A 17164-nucleotide genomic window follows, 5' to 3' on the forward strand; every position below is an offset into this window, starting at 1 on the left:
TGAGACCCATGAGCTAGATTCCTGAGTCCTCATCCTCACACACCTGTGACTCAGGTGTGTGATGGTGTGAAGTCTGCCTCCCTCTGCTGGACTCTGATTGTCACTACAGACAGATTTTTAAAGTTTTCTTTCATATGAAAACTGTTCGGATCGCCTCAGGTTCCCTGTGAACGACTTTCCTGTCTGACTGCCTGTTTCCTGGACTCTCTGTTCTCCTTCACTCTGACTCACTCCTCCACCTTCACCTCCGTGCTTCAGGCTCTTTCTGATGTTTCGACATCTGCAGGGAAAAAAACAGGAAGTGCCGCAGGCAGCCTACAAAATAAAGGCCTTCTATCGGACAGTGAAATAGAGGTTTATTCTATTGAAAAGAAAAGATCAAATGATCTCATGCAGGTGAGAAATCTTCAGATGTCACACGAAAACAAGAAGAAGGTGTTTAAAGGGAATCATTTATTCGTTCTTGTGTGTTTGTTAATAAAAAAAGTGAAATAAAAAAAAATTTTCTTCTGAATGATGATAAAAGTATCTCATTATTCTAAAGACATTAATAATTGATGCATTGATCCGGTAAATGAATCTCGTTATTTTAATAAATTCAGCAAGCAAAGGAATCTTATTCTGAAAGGCGCATCCGGATGTGCCGGATCATTGACGTGTTCAGGTGTGTTTCTGCCGTCATGGGGATAGTTTACTCTGAGGTAAGAACAGACTTTGTCTTCTCTTTTGTCTCTTAAACAAACATCTTCAGTCCGCTCATTTCACCTCTTTTACACCGAGGGGGTTGGACACGCTCTTCGGTTTTGGGCCGATGTCTCGCACCTGAGTTTCAGGCGAAACTTTACGTGAGACAAACCGACAGGTAAGGTTTGATGACGAAAACGTGTCCGAGTGAAAATCCGGCGCTACAGCGACCTGTTCATGACAAATCTGCCAGGAAACATCAGGCAAAATATTATATTACTGCAAATCACTGCAAATATTACTGCTGTGAATATTACTGTGAATATTAATGCGAATTTTACAAAAATGTATAAAAATACAAAAAATAACAAGAAATATTTATGAATAATAAAATTAATGCAGGAATGTTAGAAAAAATTATTACAATAAATATTCCTGCATTTGTTTAGTTATTTTTCATACATTTATTAAAAAATATATTATACAGAATAATAGTTTAAAATTACTGAGAATAATATCCCACCAATATTTTAGGATTATTTTTTACTCCTTGAGCTGAGTGATGGGACTTCCTTGCCTGTCATTTCTGTTAAACCTTCTGTTTTTGAGGAGCATGTTTTAGCTCTTCAGGGGGAGGAGCTAAAACAGCTTGTTTTAGAAGGGATCAGCTGAGCACCTGTATCAATTATTAATTGTGGACTGTGGGTCATGCAGAGCTGTGCTGGTGGAGTACAGGAAGAAGCAGGTGGAGTTGAACACCTTCAGATAGGTCAGCTCAGGTGTGCTGCTGGACAGAACGGAGTCCAACTTTAAAATGATTCATCTCATCTTCTTCCTCATATTTCATTAATGATGGAAACTCTCAGAATGAAAGCTGCTTCACAATAAAAGCATCAAATAACCACAACAACAAATTGTCACCTCTGAAAAGTGAAACTCTCTGAAATGAGTCAGCTGACCTCATCACTTTTCTCAGAACACATGCTTTAACTCTGGTGGGGCTAGACAAGGAAGAGAGGCTCAGCGGTGGCGGCGTGTTTCTGAGTCCAGTGAAAATCAGGCAGGAAACTTGGCAAACTGGTTTATTCCTGATGAACTGATAACTGGCTGCTGTCAGTCACTGGAACAGAGTCTGGCTTAGCTGAGGAAGGCACAAACCACAGGATTTAACTCCTCCTCTTCCTCCTTCTCTTCCTCCTCAGCCGGCCTGCCAAGCAGCGTATGATGGTGATGTCCGTAAGCTGCACTGCCTCCTGAAAAGTGACCCTGCCCAGCTGAACGTTAAGGAGGCACACACCGGGGACACGCCCCTCATCGCTGCCTGCCGCCATGGTCACCTGAATGTGGTCAAATACCTGCTGGACAACAAGGCCAATACCCAGCTGACTAATAAGGTGCTTTCCCCTGATGATGTCATAATGTTTGACAGTGATGTCTGTTACTGATGGTCCGTCTGTCTGTGTGTGCATCAGAAACAGAGGACGTGTCTCCACTACGTGTCCAGGAGGACATTCTCCCTGCTGGATTATCTGATGATCGCCATCCTGATGCCCATCCTGCTGCTCGGATACTTCATCCTGGTACAGCCAATCAGCAGCATCTTTTGGGGTGACATCATACAGGTAAAGCACAGCCTGATCTCCTCAACGAATGTCTCTTTGTGTTGCAGCTGGAAAAACAGAGGCAGAATGTGGCTCTGATGGAGACTGTGCTGAGCACCAACATCAGCATCGATGCCGTCGACTACGTGCGTGAACAGAAACTTAAAAGAATTTAATTTGAAAATCTCAGGTCACTTCCTGTCAGTAAAAACATGTTTTTGTGTTTAGAAGGGGAACACGGCTCTTCATTACACCTGTCAAAATAAAAGTCATTGCCTTGTTCCTCTGCTGCTGAAACGAAACGCCAGAACCAACATCAAGAATGACGTACGTACAGAAACACAGCACGCCTTGGCGAGACGCTTCCCTTGATCTGATGACACATCTGTCTGCTTTTATAGGATGGAGAAACCCCACTGGACATCGCCACAAGACTGAAGTTCAACAAGATCATCAACATGCTGAGGAAGACCAGCTGAAGCTCAGACCAGAGTCCTCCTGAAGTTCACACATTGCAACAACCATGAAAACCCAGACCACAAAAGGCAGGAATGCTCACAAAAACACCATAACACCGCATGTTCTTTCTCATACATTTTCTACTTTCTACTTTACTGCTTTCTACTTTGATTTCTGAAATGCCTTTTTCCTCAACGTATTTCCATTCCTTCCTCTTCCGCCTAAGCTTGGGTCAACAAACCCGAAAGAAACGCTATGACCAACCGTATGCGAACTTCCCCTCACTACGCTGACATTTTCCCCCACTAGGTTAACAGTATTTCCATGTGTTATACCTAAAATTACCTAAATAGTCCATTGTAGCTTATAACTAAAACAAAAACCCACAGATGGTTTAAACAGTCTCGCTTCCCATCTTTGTGCTCAGTTGTGCTATCATCCTCCATTTTCAATCTTTGTGAACAACTAGCACACTATTTGTGTGCTAGTTGTTCATCTGTAGTTCTTATGCTTAGGTTTTGTTGTTTATGCTAGCTGTTAACAGCTGTTGATAGTGTGTTAATGTTAAGCTATGCTAGCCACCTGCCTCCAGCTGTGTGCTGCAGGACTGTTACATGGACAGGTGTTACATAGACAGGTGTAATAAAGTGTGGAGAAAAAGAAAAACGTGTAGATGTAAAAGTGAAATGAAGCAGATGATGAAACATTTCAAAGTAAAGGCTTTAGCTGTGAACAGGAAGTTGGTAAACTAATATAAAGTGAAACACCTTTCAGGTGATTGGACCATCAGCGCTACTGTCACCTGAAGCCACTTCAGTATCAATTTGTTGGGATGACTGACTCGCCAAGCTGCAACTGGCAGTCTGACACCATATTTTCACAGTAAAAGTCATTATCCCCACTAAGACTTTCAAACTAAGAGTTGTGTCAATAAAGAGAGAAATGGAAACAAACTGTGGTCATAATTTTTCTTTATTTGAGCATCACAGAGAAGCACCTTCATATTTAATAAAAGTGGTTTCATCACAGTAAGCTAGTCATGGTGCCTGTTTTTATTGGCTTACAGCACAGGTGACTGAAACTGAAGGTTCACTTCTTATTCTCACTTTCACATTTTCAGAGTTTATCAACTCAAAATACTAAAAACAGGAAGTACAGAGAACCAGTCCCACGGTCCGCTGCTGGGTTTCAAACTCACACTCTGCTGGGCCTCTTCATGAAAGAGTAAATCATCGTGAACCTTCCTGATGGAAACCTCTCCACACCTCTGATACTGGTCCAAACCACCAGCTCTTGTTCTCTATCTGTACTCCTGCAGCAGCTTCAAGATGGCAGGAAACATCTGCTCTGGAGCATCCAGACCCCAAATAAAATCCAGATGTTCCCAGTGCTTGATGTGCTGATGGTAGATCAGGTTAGGAATCTACAGACAAAAACAAACACAACTTTTATCATCTCTTATCTTATTACTTCCTGTCTTCTGCATTATTCAAGTTTGTCCCCCCTCCCCCTGAGGCCTAAAATATGAACTCGTAGGTAATCCTCACCTGAGTGAGGAGAACTGCCACGTCTTTGGGGTCCGCCAGCGTATCGTTCCCCCCCGAAAACAGAGCGGTGGGAACCTTCATGTCCTGGACGTGGTACTCAGGAGGAGTGGACTGCAGAGGGGACACATGGAGAATACCGATACCGTAAACAGAGGGACACATGGAAGGAATTCATGTTTCTAATGTGGCTCAGAGACTGAAGGAGTCCCTGCTGTGATGTGGACTCTGATCTGTCTCACCTGGTTGTAGTGCTTCATGTTTTCTGCTGTTCCAAAGTCAAACGCCATCAGTTTTCCTGTATGAACAGCCTGAATAAAGAAAACAGAAGCCCGTAAAACTTTATTAACACCTGTTCTGTGTACAGGAAAGAACTCAGATATTTTTAATTAATCAATGTACCAAAAAATACTAGTCTAAATTTAAGAAAACTACAAAAATAATCATCAAAATATACAAGTAATAAAGTATTAGTAAAGTGATACATACAAAGCAGCTCAAGCAACTAATTATAGTCATGTTCGCAGTCCCCAATTAAACAATAATAATAATACACTGAAAGCATTCCTCAAAGAACACAATAAAATTAAATAAATGACATTTACATTTATTCATTTATAGAAATAATAAATGAAAAAACTTTAAAGAGTAGGACATTATAAATATTATTTTTAAGTTAATATTTTAATATTAAAAGCTTTTGTTTCATTTGAGTTCATAACATTACAAGATAATTTCATAGGTGATTATTTAATATAGAAATCTAAGTTCTGAAGAAAAAAAATTAACCAGTAAACTAAACACAGTAAAAATACAGCAAATATTTTTATCTGAAACCGCTCAAAAAAAAAAATTAAAGAAACACTTAGAAAACACATCAGATCTCAGTGGGGGGGAATCAAGGCACAGCACAGTTTTAGTTGTAGTGTCTGTGTTTCACCTGTGTGGGGTGATCTAGCATCAAAATGTTTGAAACACAAAGGCTAAAAGCATGCATACAACAAGAATACTAAATACTAAAACAGCTTCATATTTTCATCAGTGAACTAAATGTAAAGTCACTAAATGGTTTATGAAGATGTGTTCAGCTGTGGGTGCATGTTTAGATGCCAACAGGGACGACAGGAAAAGAAAACTGAACCGAAAACATTTAACACAAACCAACAGATGGACTTAAGTCACACTGTTTGTTGTACTCTGGGATGGTATTTGTAGTTTTGTTTGACGTCCCAAATGTATTTGTCATGGGGAACACCAGGGTCCCCACATGTGCTCGCAGACACGTATATGTGTGTGTGTTACCTGGGCCCAGTGGATAATGTTCTGGACTGAGGTCCCAGCAGGACAGTGAGTGGTGTAGATTGGAATCCGAGTCTGAAACCAGCAATCACATGGTCTTCATTACCAACAGCTCCACAAAAACATGTAACATGTTCTCAAGTAAAGTTTTAATCAAAATGCAGAGGTGTTTCTTTTGTTCATCTTTGGTTGCAGGCAGGGGTGAAAGTAGTTTTAAATTCTTGCCAGTACTATAACAAAAACATACTATATATATATATATATATTAGGGGTGGGACTTTAACGCGTTAATTTCGATTAATTAATTATGGGGAAATTAACGTGTTAAAAAATTTAACGCATTTTAATCGCACTTTGCACCGTGGAACGTTTCTCAGTGCACGAGTTCCCGGCATACAGATTATATCGACGCACAATGTCCAAATTAGGGGCCGCATCCTGCGAACAACCCGGCCCACGTCTTTCGCAGCCCACGAACACCACAAAGGGAGGAAGTGAGCGGCTAGCCTTCATATCAGCTGCCGTCACCTCTGCGTAGCTCATGTCGCCTAGCAACCGTGAGTGCGAAGCACAGCTGTGTAAAAGCAGCTGTTAAACGGAGAACGAACTTTTTCTCCTTTTTGTGGTTTAATTTTAAGTCTTTAATTCAAAATAAGCTGTTAAAACAAGCATAACACATTTCAACATCAAGGAATACAGCTGAGAGAATGATTAATTTTCAACTATAACAAGTGAGACATTAATGTTGAATAAAACTATCCAGTTATGATGCTTAACTTTAATTTCAGGAGTTTGCTTATCACAGGAGCACTTCCACCCTTCATTGGTCTGTGTAGTAGACTGGTGGGAAAATAAACTAAATTTTGAAGTTTAAGCTTATGTATATTGATTCATTCATCAACTAAACTTAAATTAATATTTATCATGTCAAATATTGAAATGCGATTAAAATGCGATTTCGATTAATTAATTACAAAGCTTGTAATTAATTCAATTAATTTTTTTAATCGAGTCCCACCCCTAATATATATATATATATATATATATATATATATATATATATATATATATATATATATATATATATTAGAGAGAGAGAGAGAGAGAGAGAGAGAGAGAAGGCAGAAAGTAGAATCAGTTGACAATGTGAAAAATATTTTTGTTGTTAAGGAACTGAGATGTTTGCTTATGCTGTACACTTAACACAGCTGATGACCACCTCCATGCATTCTGGCTCACTCCACCAATTCAAAACTTCTGGAAAGTAAATAACCACCAAACTTTCTCAAACTTCAATTCTCTTGGCATCCACTGTGTTTTGGAGGTGAATGCGCTCTCGTGCAGCGTAAATTAAATCTCTGGTCATAAGCTGTGCTTTTGAACTGTGTTGTTGAAATTGAGCAGAATAACATGAAACACAATTAGTTAATGTCTCTTTGTTTTTAATTGAGAGAGTTTGTAAAAAGCAGACCGACGTAGCGGTGAACGTTTTAACCTGTTAACTAGCCGAACCAAAATCACCTGAAAAAACTACACCCTCTTATTATTGTTGGCTCTGAAAAACACATGTATGTAATGCATTTTATATGGAAGGCTAGACCCTCCCTTTTTGATCACATTAAGAAATCGGTTTTCCAGAGCTAATAATAACCAGGGGGCGTCACGTAGCTTTTCTGTTGAGTTTGGTGCAGCAAGTTACATGATTGGCTGAATGAGGCATCAATCAAAATAGGAGGGTCTAGCCTGTCATGTACAATGCTCCGTCCCACTTATAGGACGTGGCTGTCCGTTGATGAAAGCCTCGATCTCTGAGGGGAGAGAAGCTGCAGAATTGAGGCTCCAGCACAGCACGAGCAGTTCAGAAACAATTTGAAATGAGAAAAAAAAGCAATTTATTAACTGATTAAGTCATGTTTTAGACTGCTTATTGCTAACGGATGTATTCTGACCCAAAGTGCAGCCGTGACCGGTTCTGAATGACGGCTGCACGAGCTCTTGCCGGTACTGCGTGCCGGCGCAGAATCTTTTAGTGGTACACAGTACTGGACCGTACCGGCTTACTTTCACCCCTGGTTGCAGGTAACAGGTAACCCTATTTCTGAGTTGCAGATACGAACCATGTTGAGGTTTTTCTCATCAAAGCCACAGAGGACGAAGAAGATGTTCCCACACAGCTCGCTGAGAAATTGCTTCGCACACACATGTTCGGCCAACCATTTAATTATTGCACTCTGAGGCAGGAAGTCTTGCCTCCCAAACAGGTCCTGCAGGGGGCGACAAAAACATGTCAGATGCTATTTATCAATACAGCAATTCAAAGCTTATTGACTCATTATCTGTAAGTGTGTCAGCAATTAGGTGAACAATTGATAACATCACCAGGTTTGGTCATGTGACTCTTTAACTAACTGTGAGGTGTTTGGTCATGTGACTCATTCGTACCCAGATGACAAAGTCGGGCAGAACGGACAGTTTGGTCATGGGGCTGCTGGTGAAAGCAACGGTTGCCACAGGAGCCAATCCGAAGAACAGCCTGATCTTACTGGCGAGCTCTGGCAGCATGGAGAATGCTATGAATGCTGGGAAATAAAACACAGGGCTGTTAGAAAAGATTAATTCCATGTACGGAAGCCCATTCAGGACAGAAATCAGAGCTTATAAATTTCAAAATAAAACACCTATGGTGGTTCCTTGAGAGTGCCCGATGTAGAAGATCTGTTCCTGGCTGGTCACCTTCAGGATGTGGTCTACCACAGCTGGAAGATCCTTCAGAGCCAGCTCATCATAGCTGCAGAGACAAACGTCATGGATCTCTGAGGTTAATGCTTCGTGACACCTGGGAAGTATTGCACCTTTCCACATGGTTTTTTGGTGGAAGCAGTTTGTGTTGGTACCTGAACTTCCAGAACTCCTCCTCGTAAGGGCTCAGAGTTTGGTGTTTCCTGGACCACGTGTTTCCTCTGCTGTTTCCTATCCACACGTCATAGCCTGCATCAGCCAGTACATAGCCCAGGCTGGAGTTCGGTGGGTTGGTGATCCAATTACTGCCTGCAGTCAGGAGGCCATGCTGGAGGAAGACTGCTGGCCTCGAACCTGCAGGACACCAGAAACCCATGAATAAAGTCTGCTGGGAACCTATGGGAGTCTAGAAACTTCTACAGAGCTACATCTGCTTTCAAAGGTCAGCCAGCATTATGTTAAAGGCAGGAGGAGGAACATTAGTGTGAAAGTAGGTGAAAGATCTAGTGAATCACATTAGGACAAAGTTCAGCTGTTAGAAAAAGGAAGTGAAGCCTGATGACAGGGTTAAACTTCCTGTTTACACAACAGCCAAGATGCTAATTGTCCTTACAGAGAAAGTGGCATGTCAGTCTGACCTGCGACAGGTTTGAGTCCTTGTGGGATCCTGTTCACGCTCAGGATGTATCCGTCCTCCGTCAGCACCTGGTGCTCCTCTGCAGGGTAACCCCACCTACGGATGATCTCCGTCTGAATGCACACACAATTGAGTAAACACACTAAAAACACACTACACACCTGCACGTTTTCCTCAGTTCATGTTCCACTGGTGGACGTTCACATTAAACACGGTCAAAGTTTCAAACAGTGAGGCCAGTTCGTGCAGTGAGCCAATCAGAAGAAAGAAATCAGAAGATTACTGACACAACTGGAGCCTGGAATGACTGTCAGTGACTCTCACTGATCGTCAGTGTCCAACAGGCAGCGACACAGTGAGGACCAGCGAGCGAATCGTTCTACTTGTGGATAGGGCTTCATGGTAGGCGATGTTTATGTGTTTAACCCCGAGAATACAGCTGATTACATCCATTAAAGAGAGCAGACAGAAGCTCCGTCAGGCTTCACAAGGTGATGAGAACAGGAAGTCAGAAACGTCAGAGACAACCCTGTCAAGTTTCAAATTAAAAGACCTTGTGCAGAGTAAAAGCTCACGTGCTGTGAAAAAACCTGCCTCACAGGCTGTGTTCCTGGGTTTGTGTTTATCAGACTTTCCTTTGTCTAAATGCTGAAGCTGCATTCATGTGATCGACCAATCAATGCAGTCCATGAGTTCAGGCAGTGACTGTCAGTGATGAATTGGTTATGTTATAGTTCCTGAACAATTACTGTAAAACATTAGCTAAAGCCCTTTAAAGCTGAAAGTCTTCAAACACGTCGATTCTTTAAATCAAGATCCACCGTGGTGGTCTACAGGGGCAAAATTACAGAAATATGTCACTGTCCAGATTACTTGATTAAGTCTGGTCCAATCACAGTCCTTCTGTGAAGCTCCGCCTCTGCAGCTGAAGCTGAAAATCACGATGGTTCCAGATCCTGCTCAATTATGGATCTGACAGCTGATTCAGAGGATAGCTGTTTTATTACAGACTGAAACCTGTACACTGAACTCAATTCAGATCCTGACCCTGACAGTAACACTGCAGCGATTTATTAAAGTCAGAATTATAACCTTTAAGATTCATACATGAATCTAAGACACTCACGTTACTTGCAGCATTTTGACAGACATTTGAGTGTTGTGTAGACGTATCCTGATTGTCGGTATATGTCTTGTGTTGTGGCTCCCCTATCTGCTGACAGCCCAGGGTCAGAGGTCAGAGGACTCACACACCCGATGTCCTCATGCAGCCTGCTGAGCAACATGGTCAGGATTCTGCACTGAACAAACAGTTTGAACTCATCGGTCAGAGTCCAGCTGAGCCACTGTGCGAAGAATCAGGGTCTTATTGTGAAATGACAGTGAGAGGAAGCAGAGCACCTGAACGCACCATGGCATGGTGACTGAAACCGTTCACCACCGTACCGGAGCAACAATCAGGCTGCAAACGTGTTTTTGTCTGTGGTGACATTTTAACATGGCAACAGACTCGCTGCTGCCACCTCTGCTGGACAGCAGAGGAACTGCAGCTTTCAGAGCTTGCTCTGCTAGATCTGGTACTTCCTGTGTTGGGTTTGGTATTTCCTGTGCTGGGTCTGGAACTTCCTGTGCTCAAATATTTAAACACTCACGATGTTCATGTCCACTTCAGGGTCCAGCCTTGGCTGCAAGTCATCGGTGGGCCGCACTCTGCTGACGGCCGTGCTGCTGTGGACGAGAGCTGAGAGGAACACACACACCAACACACACAGCATGGCCTGACTGACACACACACACACACACACAGTCAGGATGGTATGTTCACGGTTCACTGATGAGTTTCTCTTCTTCTTTGGGTAAAATCAAACTGATCACGTTTGATCCGAAAAAGAAAAAGGAGATTATGTTGATGATGATGATGATGATGATGATGATGATGATGATGATGAGGGGGAGGAGGCTGTGAGAGTCACGTGCACACACAGTCAGATGACTTAAAGGAGACTTTCTGTCTAGTGACACTAAAGGACCTGCAGATAATCGATAATCAGCTTTCTGGTGTGTGTCTGGTGGGAAACAGGTAAACCTGTGAAGGTTCACACATTAAAAGAGAAATGTCCTGTTTATGACTGCGTTATTGCACTGACATAAAATTTTTGAATGTTTTGTTTATCAATCTGTACAATCAACAAGGCATTTAAAATAACTTCAATATGTAAACATGAGTTTAAAGGCACAGGTGTAATATGGACAAATAAAATCACAGCCAACATAACTAAAAATAACAGAAAAATTTAAAGAAAAAAGGTAACTTTAAAGGGCTTTTCTTGTAAATTATATTCCTCTAAAAAAATTAATGTTTTTTTGCATTCACATTTTCCATTATTTTAAGGGCTTTTATATATAATAGAAACTCATTGAAAAATACACAGAATTTGTGGGGCACCCTCATAATTTTGCATTTGTGTATATATGTTTTCCCTAAAGTCAAAATAATGTTCACCAGTAAGTTATCTTTTTCATTTCCCATAATATGTCCATAAATAAAATCCTTTTGACAGATTTTTTCCAGCTGAGACATTTTTGGGTGCAACCAGTCATTAACATCATGCCAAAAGGCTTCAGAATACAAACAATGGAAAAATAAATGCTCTGTAGATTCAATATCATTATCACAAAATACACAACTGTGCAACAAATCACTGGACAGATAAATTCCATTTAATGTCTTTAAATGAATTTTTGTAGCCTTTGGGACAATGGGAAGCTTCAAATGTTTAGTCCTTAAAACATGAATTGTGCTTTTGGGAAATATTTGTGACATTAATTCTGTGTGAGATTGAATGGGGTGTAAAATGTGATTGAATAAATTCTTAAGTGTTGTATTTGGAATTGTGATTTCAGTGAAGTCACTGTCTCTGATTAAAATTAATAGAAGATGAGGAGAGACAGCAGTGGGGGGTGTTAAAGCTCCTCTAATCAAACACCAAAAAGAATCAGGAATTGTTTTGGTTATTGTTCTAAATGTCTTAGCATTACTAGAATTACATACTAAGACAAAAATCATTGGAAGATAAGACACAAGCAGTACTATCAACTAAGTGAATTGGTGACCAAATGCTTTTATCTATCCATTCCTTGTTGCACAGCGATCTGCTCCTGACAGGGATATATCTGATATTCCATATTGGTGCATTATGAGGGGTGAAATTGTAATTGTACAGAAGTTTCCAATATAAAAGGACCTGCTGGCGAAAGAGAGATAATTTAATAGGGAGTCTCTGAATCTTGAAATCACACTTAAGTAAGAATTCAGTATCACCCAAATTCTTAAAAATTTCTCTAGGGATATGGTAATAAAAGTTATTAGTGTTTAGAAAAGATTTTAACCACTTAATTTTCAGGGTTCCATTCATGAAATCAAAATCAATAGCTTGTGGGCCCCCTTCCTCATATTCTTTGGTTAATAATACTTTTTTAATATGAGCTTCCTTTCTCCAAATATAATCAATATATATAAAGTTCACCTGACAGATTTTTTATGGCTCTTTTGGAGATTGTCACTGAATATGCTGGGTAGATAAATCATGAAATACTTTCCATTTTTGTTAGAAAGATTCTACACAGTAAGCTGATATCCCTTAATAACCAAGAATTTAGTTTCGATTGGCAATTATCTATTACTTTCCACACATTCCGATTTTCCTTTTCAACAAAATCTTTAGATATATGAATTCCTAAGTATTTTACAGTGGACTTCATAGGTATACCATATACCTCTGTTAGAGGAGTTTGATTGCAGTTACGTCATTATCGCGTCGCAGATCAAAATGTGAAGTTTGTCTACGTTTCCGAGCTACAGAAACAACTGTAGGCACATGTCACAAGTCAGCTTCAGCAGTTCACACACCGGAAATCACTGTTGGCACATCACGCGCGCCCTTTAATGATCAGGTAACGGCACGAAGCTGCGCACTCACCTGTCCACGCGCTGATCCCTCTCTGAACTCTCCGACCATCAGCTGAGCGCCTCTTCGTCTTCCCCCTTGACGCCAGAGGAGGGCCTCTCTGTGATTGGCTGGTGGGGGACTCAGGTGTTAACCTTTTGTGTTCCAATGATCAAACCAGCATTTCAGGCCGGAAACGGAAATGTGAGAGAAAAACGAAATAAACTGAAAACACTGAACTGTAGTGTCCTTTCAAAATAAAAAATGAATAAAAAATAAAATAAAATCCGCACAAACATACAGAAAATCGGTGACTGGTTTTCCATCATTATTCAAACCAGTTCAGAACGTATACTGGTGACCTTTTTAGTTTTTAGTTTATTGAAATAATCACTTTAAACATGAGGACGACAAGGTTATAGTGAGGCAAGTAAGTTGCTGGTATATCATTACGGTAATGAACTGAGAAATGCAACTGCCTACATGAACCGAGCATTCAGCTGGCCACAGATTAAACCAGATGATGCAAAGGCACTTCATAGTTACTCCCTGTTTCTCACTAGCTGTAACAATGTGATGCAAGTCATTAATCAACTTCAAGAAATGGATAACCCTACTAATCTCAGAGTAATAGTGTCTAAGCTGCCATATAAAATAAGAAAAATGTGGAGAGTCTCTGCCTTTGACATTCAAGAAACAAGTGGAAAGAGAGCAAATTTTTCAGATATGGTCAGATTCATAAACAGACAAGCAAAAATAACTGTAGAGCCTATGTTTGGTGACATTGAGGATGCTGCAGATAAAGCAAAATCATACGCAAATGTGAGAATGACCAGAGCATCCAGGCGAAAGGGAAGCATATTTGCCACCTGAAAATAGTAAAAATTCTCCTTGTCACAATAGCAATGCCTTTCAGAAGCCATGCATGTACTGTGAAAAACAGCACACTTTGGCAGAGTGTCGAAAGGTCAGAAACCAGCCCTATAAAGAAAGGTTAGAGTTCCTCAAAGGAAAAGGTCTGTGTTTCGCATGTTTGACACAAGGTCATTTGAGTAAGGACTGTAAGAAAAGAGCACCATGTGAATACTGCTCCAAGAGACATCCAAGCATGCTTCACTGCACAAGGGAACAGGACAGTAAAGCAGATGAGTGTGTTCAGAGAAGCATTTGTAATAGCCCTAAAACAAGTAATGCAACACACATTTCAGGCAGAATTTGTGGAGCCACTGGGGCCGGAAGAGAGCGTTCCTGTGTGCAAGTTAAAGAAAAGCAACAAAAGAATAGAGACTTATGCATTCATGGACATGCGAGCCAAGACACATTCTGCTCAGAGAAGCTGATGAGACACAAAAACAAAAATCCTGCTTCGCACCATGGGACAGTAAAAGTTGGAGAAAAACCACCACCTTTCAGAATTAGAAGTGTGTGGTTTGAATGAGAACATTTATATCGACCTATCTGACATTTACACTCATGCAGACATTCCTGTGTCTACATTCCTACACAGGAGGACTTAAGTAAGTGGCCACATCTTCAGCGAATCCAATTGCCACATATAGATGCAGACATTGGATTTTTGATAGGATGTGATGTGCATAAGGCTTTGAAACCATGGGAGATTATTCATAGTAAGGATGATGTACTTTTTGAACAATGTTAGGTTGGATTATCAATTGCTCTCTCAAGAGAGATCATTGCTCTACTCCTTTTGACAGAGAGCTAAGTGTTTCTATGAATCGCATATCTGTAAGTAATCTTGAAAATCTGTTGATGCAACAGTTCAACTATGATTTTCCAGAGAAAGCTTGTGAAGAAAAATAGGAAATGTCACGAGAAGACATTCAGTTTTTGGACTCTGTTAATGAAACAGTTAAAAGAGTTGATGGACATTATAGTATAGGGCTCCGCTTGAGAAACAAAGCCATCAAAATGCCCCAAAACCACAATGTGGTAATGCAGAGAGCAGAAAATTTGAAAAGAAAACTTGTCAGAAACAAAGAATTTCACAAAGAGTATCAGAGCTCTATGTCTGACTTGCTGATCTAAGGCTATGCAGTTCAAGCACCAAAGGAAAGGACTGTGTCTGAAGATGAGTGAGTTTGGTACTTACCACACCATCCATGTAGTTTTTGACTGTGCTGCATCTTATCAAGGCAAGTCACTAAACGGAGAACTCTTGCAAGGTTCAGATTTAACAAACTCATTGATTGGAGTATTGACACAATTCAGATGTGACCACATTGCCTTAATGTCAGACATAGAGTCTATGTATCACCAGGTATGAGTGCCCCCTGAAGACAGAAATCTTCTACGGTTCCTCTGGTGGCCAGATGGTAACTTGAATGAACCTCTGCAAGAATACAAAATGGTAGTACACTTGTTTGGGGCAATATCCTCCCACAGCTGTACCAGCTTTGCACTGAAGAAGGCAGCTGCCGCAAGCAGCCACAGTTAATGCTGTTCTGAACAATTTTTATATAGATGACTGTCTTCTGTCAGTTTCAGATGAAACCAAAGCATGACTTAACAGCACTGTGTAAAAGTGGAGGATTTCACTTAACAAAGTGGATGCGTAACAGCAGAGTTGTTCTTGATTCCATTCCTGAAGCAGAAAGAGCCAAATACTAAAGATTTGGATGTGAGTAGTGATATATTACCTGACAAGAGAGAGTCCTAGGAGTAAACTGGTGCACAGAGTCAGATGTATTCAAGATCAGGATAAATGAAAAGCATGTGCCACAGACAAGATGTGTCATTCTTTCATCTGTAAGTGCAATATATGACCCTTTGGGATTTTTGTCTCCTGTCATTGTACCAGCAAAAATCATCCTGCAAAAGTTATGTGGGATGAAGATCTCTTGGGATGAGGAAATGCTATCAGAACTGGCTCAAAGATAACAAGTACGGCATTCTGGTCTTACAAAACTTCATGGTTTCACTGTAGACAGGTGTCTGAAGCCTACTGGATTTGGAGCAATCAAATCAGCACCGTTGCACCACTACGCTGATGCCAGTGAGCGTAGTGGTGGCACCCACTACATTGATGCCAGTGAGAAAGGTTACAGAGTTGTTTCCTACCTCTGCATAACAAACCAAAAAGGGGCAACTCACTGCTCATTTATCATTGGCAAGTCTCTTCTAAAACAAACAACAATTCCAAGGCTTGAACTGACAGCAGCTGCAGTAGCTTTGAAAACGGGCAGGCTCATGAGAAAGGAGCTGCAAATGTTAAAGAATCTGTAATTTGTTCTGATAGTACCACTGTGTTAAAGTGTTCCAGTGAGAACATCAGGTTTAAGACATTTGTAGCAAATAGAGTGTCATTTAATAGAGACAATACTAAACCAAGTCAGTGGATGTATGGGAACTCTGAGTTGAATCGTGCTGATCACGCTTCAAGATAAATGAGCGCAGACACATTCATAAAGTGTCCAAACTGGATTGCTGGGCCAGAGTTTTTGCCAAAAAGCTCCACAAACTGGCTGATTTCCCCAGACAAATTCAATTCAGTTCAGTTCAGTTCAGTTCAGTTCAGTTCAGTTCAGTTCAGTTCAGTTCAACTCAATTCAATTTTATTTTTATAGTCCCAAATCACAACAAACAGTCACCCCAAGGTGCTTTATATTGTAAGGTTAAAAACCCTACAATAATTACAGAGAAAACCCAACAGTCAAAATGACCCCCTATGAGCAAGCATTTGCCAACAGTGGGAAGGAAAAACACCTGGCAGAACCAGTCTCAGGGAGGGGCAGTCATCTGCTGTGACTGGTTGGGGCTGCTGGGAGAGAGACAGGACAAAAGACATGTTGTGGAAGAGAGCCAGAGATTAATAATAACTACTGATTAAATGCAGAGTGGGGTATAAACAGAGTGAAAAGCGGTGAATGAAAAGAAACGCTCCCTGCATCACAGGAACCCCCCCAGCAGCCTAGGCCTATAGCAGCATAACTAATAGATGGTTCAGGGTCACCTGATCCAGCCCTAACTATAAGCTTTATCATAAAGGAAAGTTTTAAGTCTAATTTTAAAAATAGAGAGGGTGCCTGTCTCCCGAATCCAAACTGGGAGCTGGTTCCACGGAAGAGGGGCCTGAAAGCTGAAGGCTCTGCCTCCCATTCTACTCTTAAGTATCCTAGGAACCACAAGTAAGCCAGCAGTCTGAGAGCAAAGTGCTCTATTTGGGTGGGTACTATGAGGTCTTTGAGATAAGATGGGGCCTGATTATTCAAGACCTTGTATGTGAGGAGAAGGATT

The 17164-nt window shown here is 40.9% G+C and overlaps 2 protein-coding genes across 5 annotated transcripts; one reads left to right on the top strand and one right to left on the bottom strand.

Annotated features, from left to right (window-relative positions):
- Positions 1–639: 639 nt before the first annotated feature.
- ankrd22 (ankyrin repeat domain 22) lies at positions 640–3697 on the top strand. The gene is made up of 7 exons (XM_030755403.1): positions 640–701; positions 1887–2078; positions 2157–2264; positions 2354–2431; positions 2514–2612; positions 2687–2830; positions 3519–3697. The coding sequence occupies exons 1-6, from the start codon at positions 681–683 to the stop codon at positions 2762–2764; spliced, it is 576 nt and encodes a 191-aa protein (XP_030611263.1). The 5' UTR covers positions 640–680; the 3' UTR covers positions 2765–2830; positions 3519–3697.
- Positions 3698–3705: 8 nt separating this feature from the next.
- LOC115798530 (lysosomal acid lipase/cholesteryl ester hydrolase-like) lies at positions 3706–13073 on the bottom strand. 4 transcript variants are annotated; one of them, XM_030755400.1, is made up of 11 exons: positions 12944–13073; positions 10616–10745; positions 8965–9076; positions 8482–8680; positions 8266–8375; positions 8030–8166; positions 7705–7851; positions 5591–5662; positions 4531–4599; positions 4292–4402; positions 3706–4167 (listed from the first exon to the last, which is right to left on the bottom strand). In XM_030755400.1, exons 2-11 carry the CDS (start codon positions 10736–10738, stop codon positions 4045–4047), a joined length of 1203 nt encoding a protein of 400 aa, XP_030611260.1. In that variant the 5' UTR covers positions 10739–10745; positions 12944–13073; the 3' UTR covers positions 3706–4044. The 4 variants fall into 4 exon arrangements, with proteins under 4 accessions (XP_030611260.1, XP_030611258.1, XP_030611261.1 ...); XM_030755398.1 differs by having other exon boundaries at positions 10616–10741; positions 12944–13001; XM_030755401.1 differs by lacking the exon at positions 12944–13073 and adding an exon at positions 12741–12820.
- Positions 13074–17164: the final 4091 nt, after the last annotated feature.

The sequence above is a fragment of the Archocentrus centrarchus genome, chromosome 19 (genome assembly GCF_007364275.1).
Source record: "Archocentrus centrarchus isolate MPI-CPG fArcCen1 chromosome 19, fArcCen1, whole genome shotgun sequence".
In the NCBI taxonomy this organism is placed as follows: domain Eukaryota; kingdom Metazoa; phylum Chordata; class Actinopteri; order Cichliformes; family Cichlidae; genus Archocentrus; species Archocentrus centrarchus.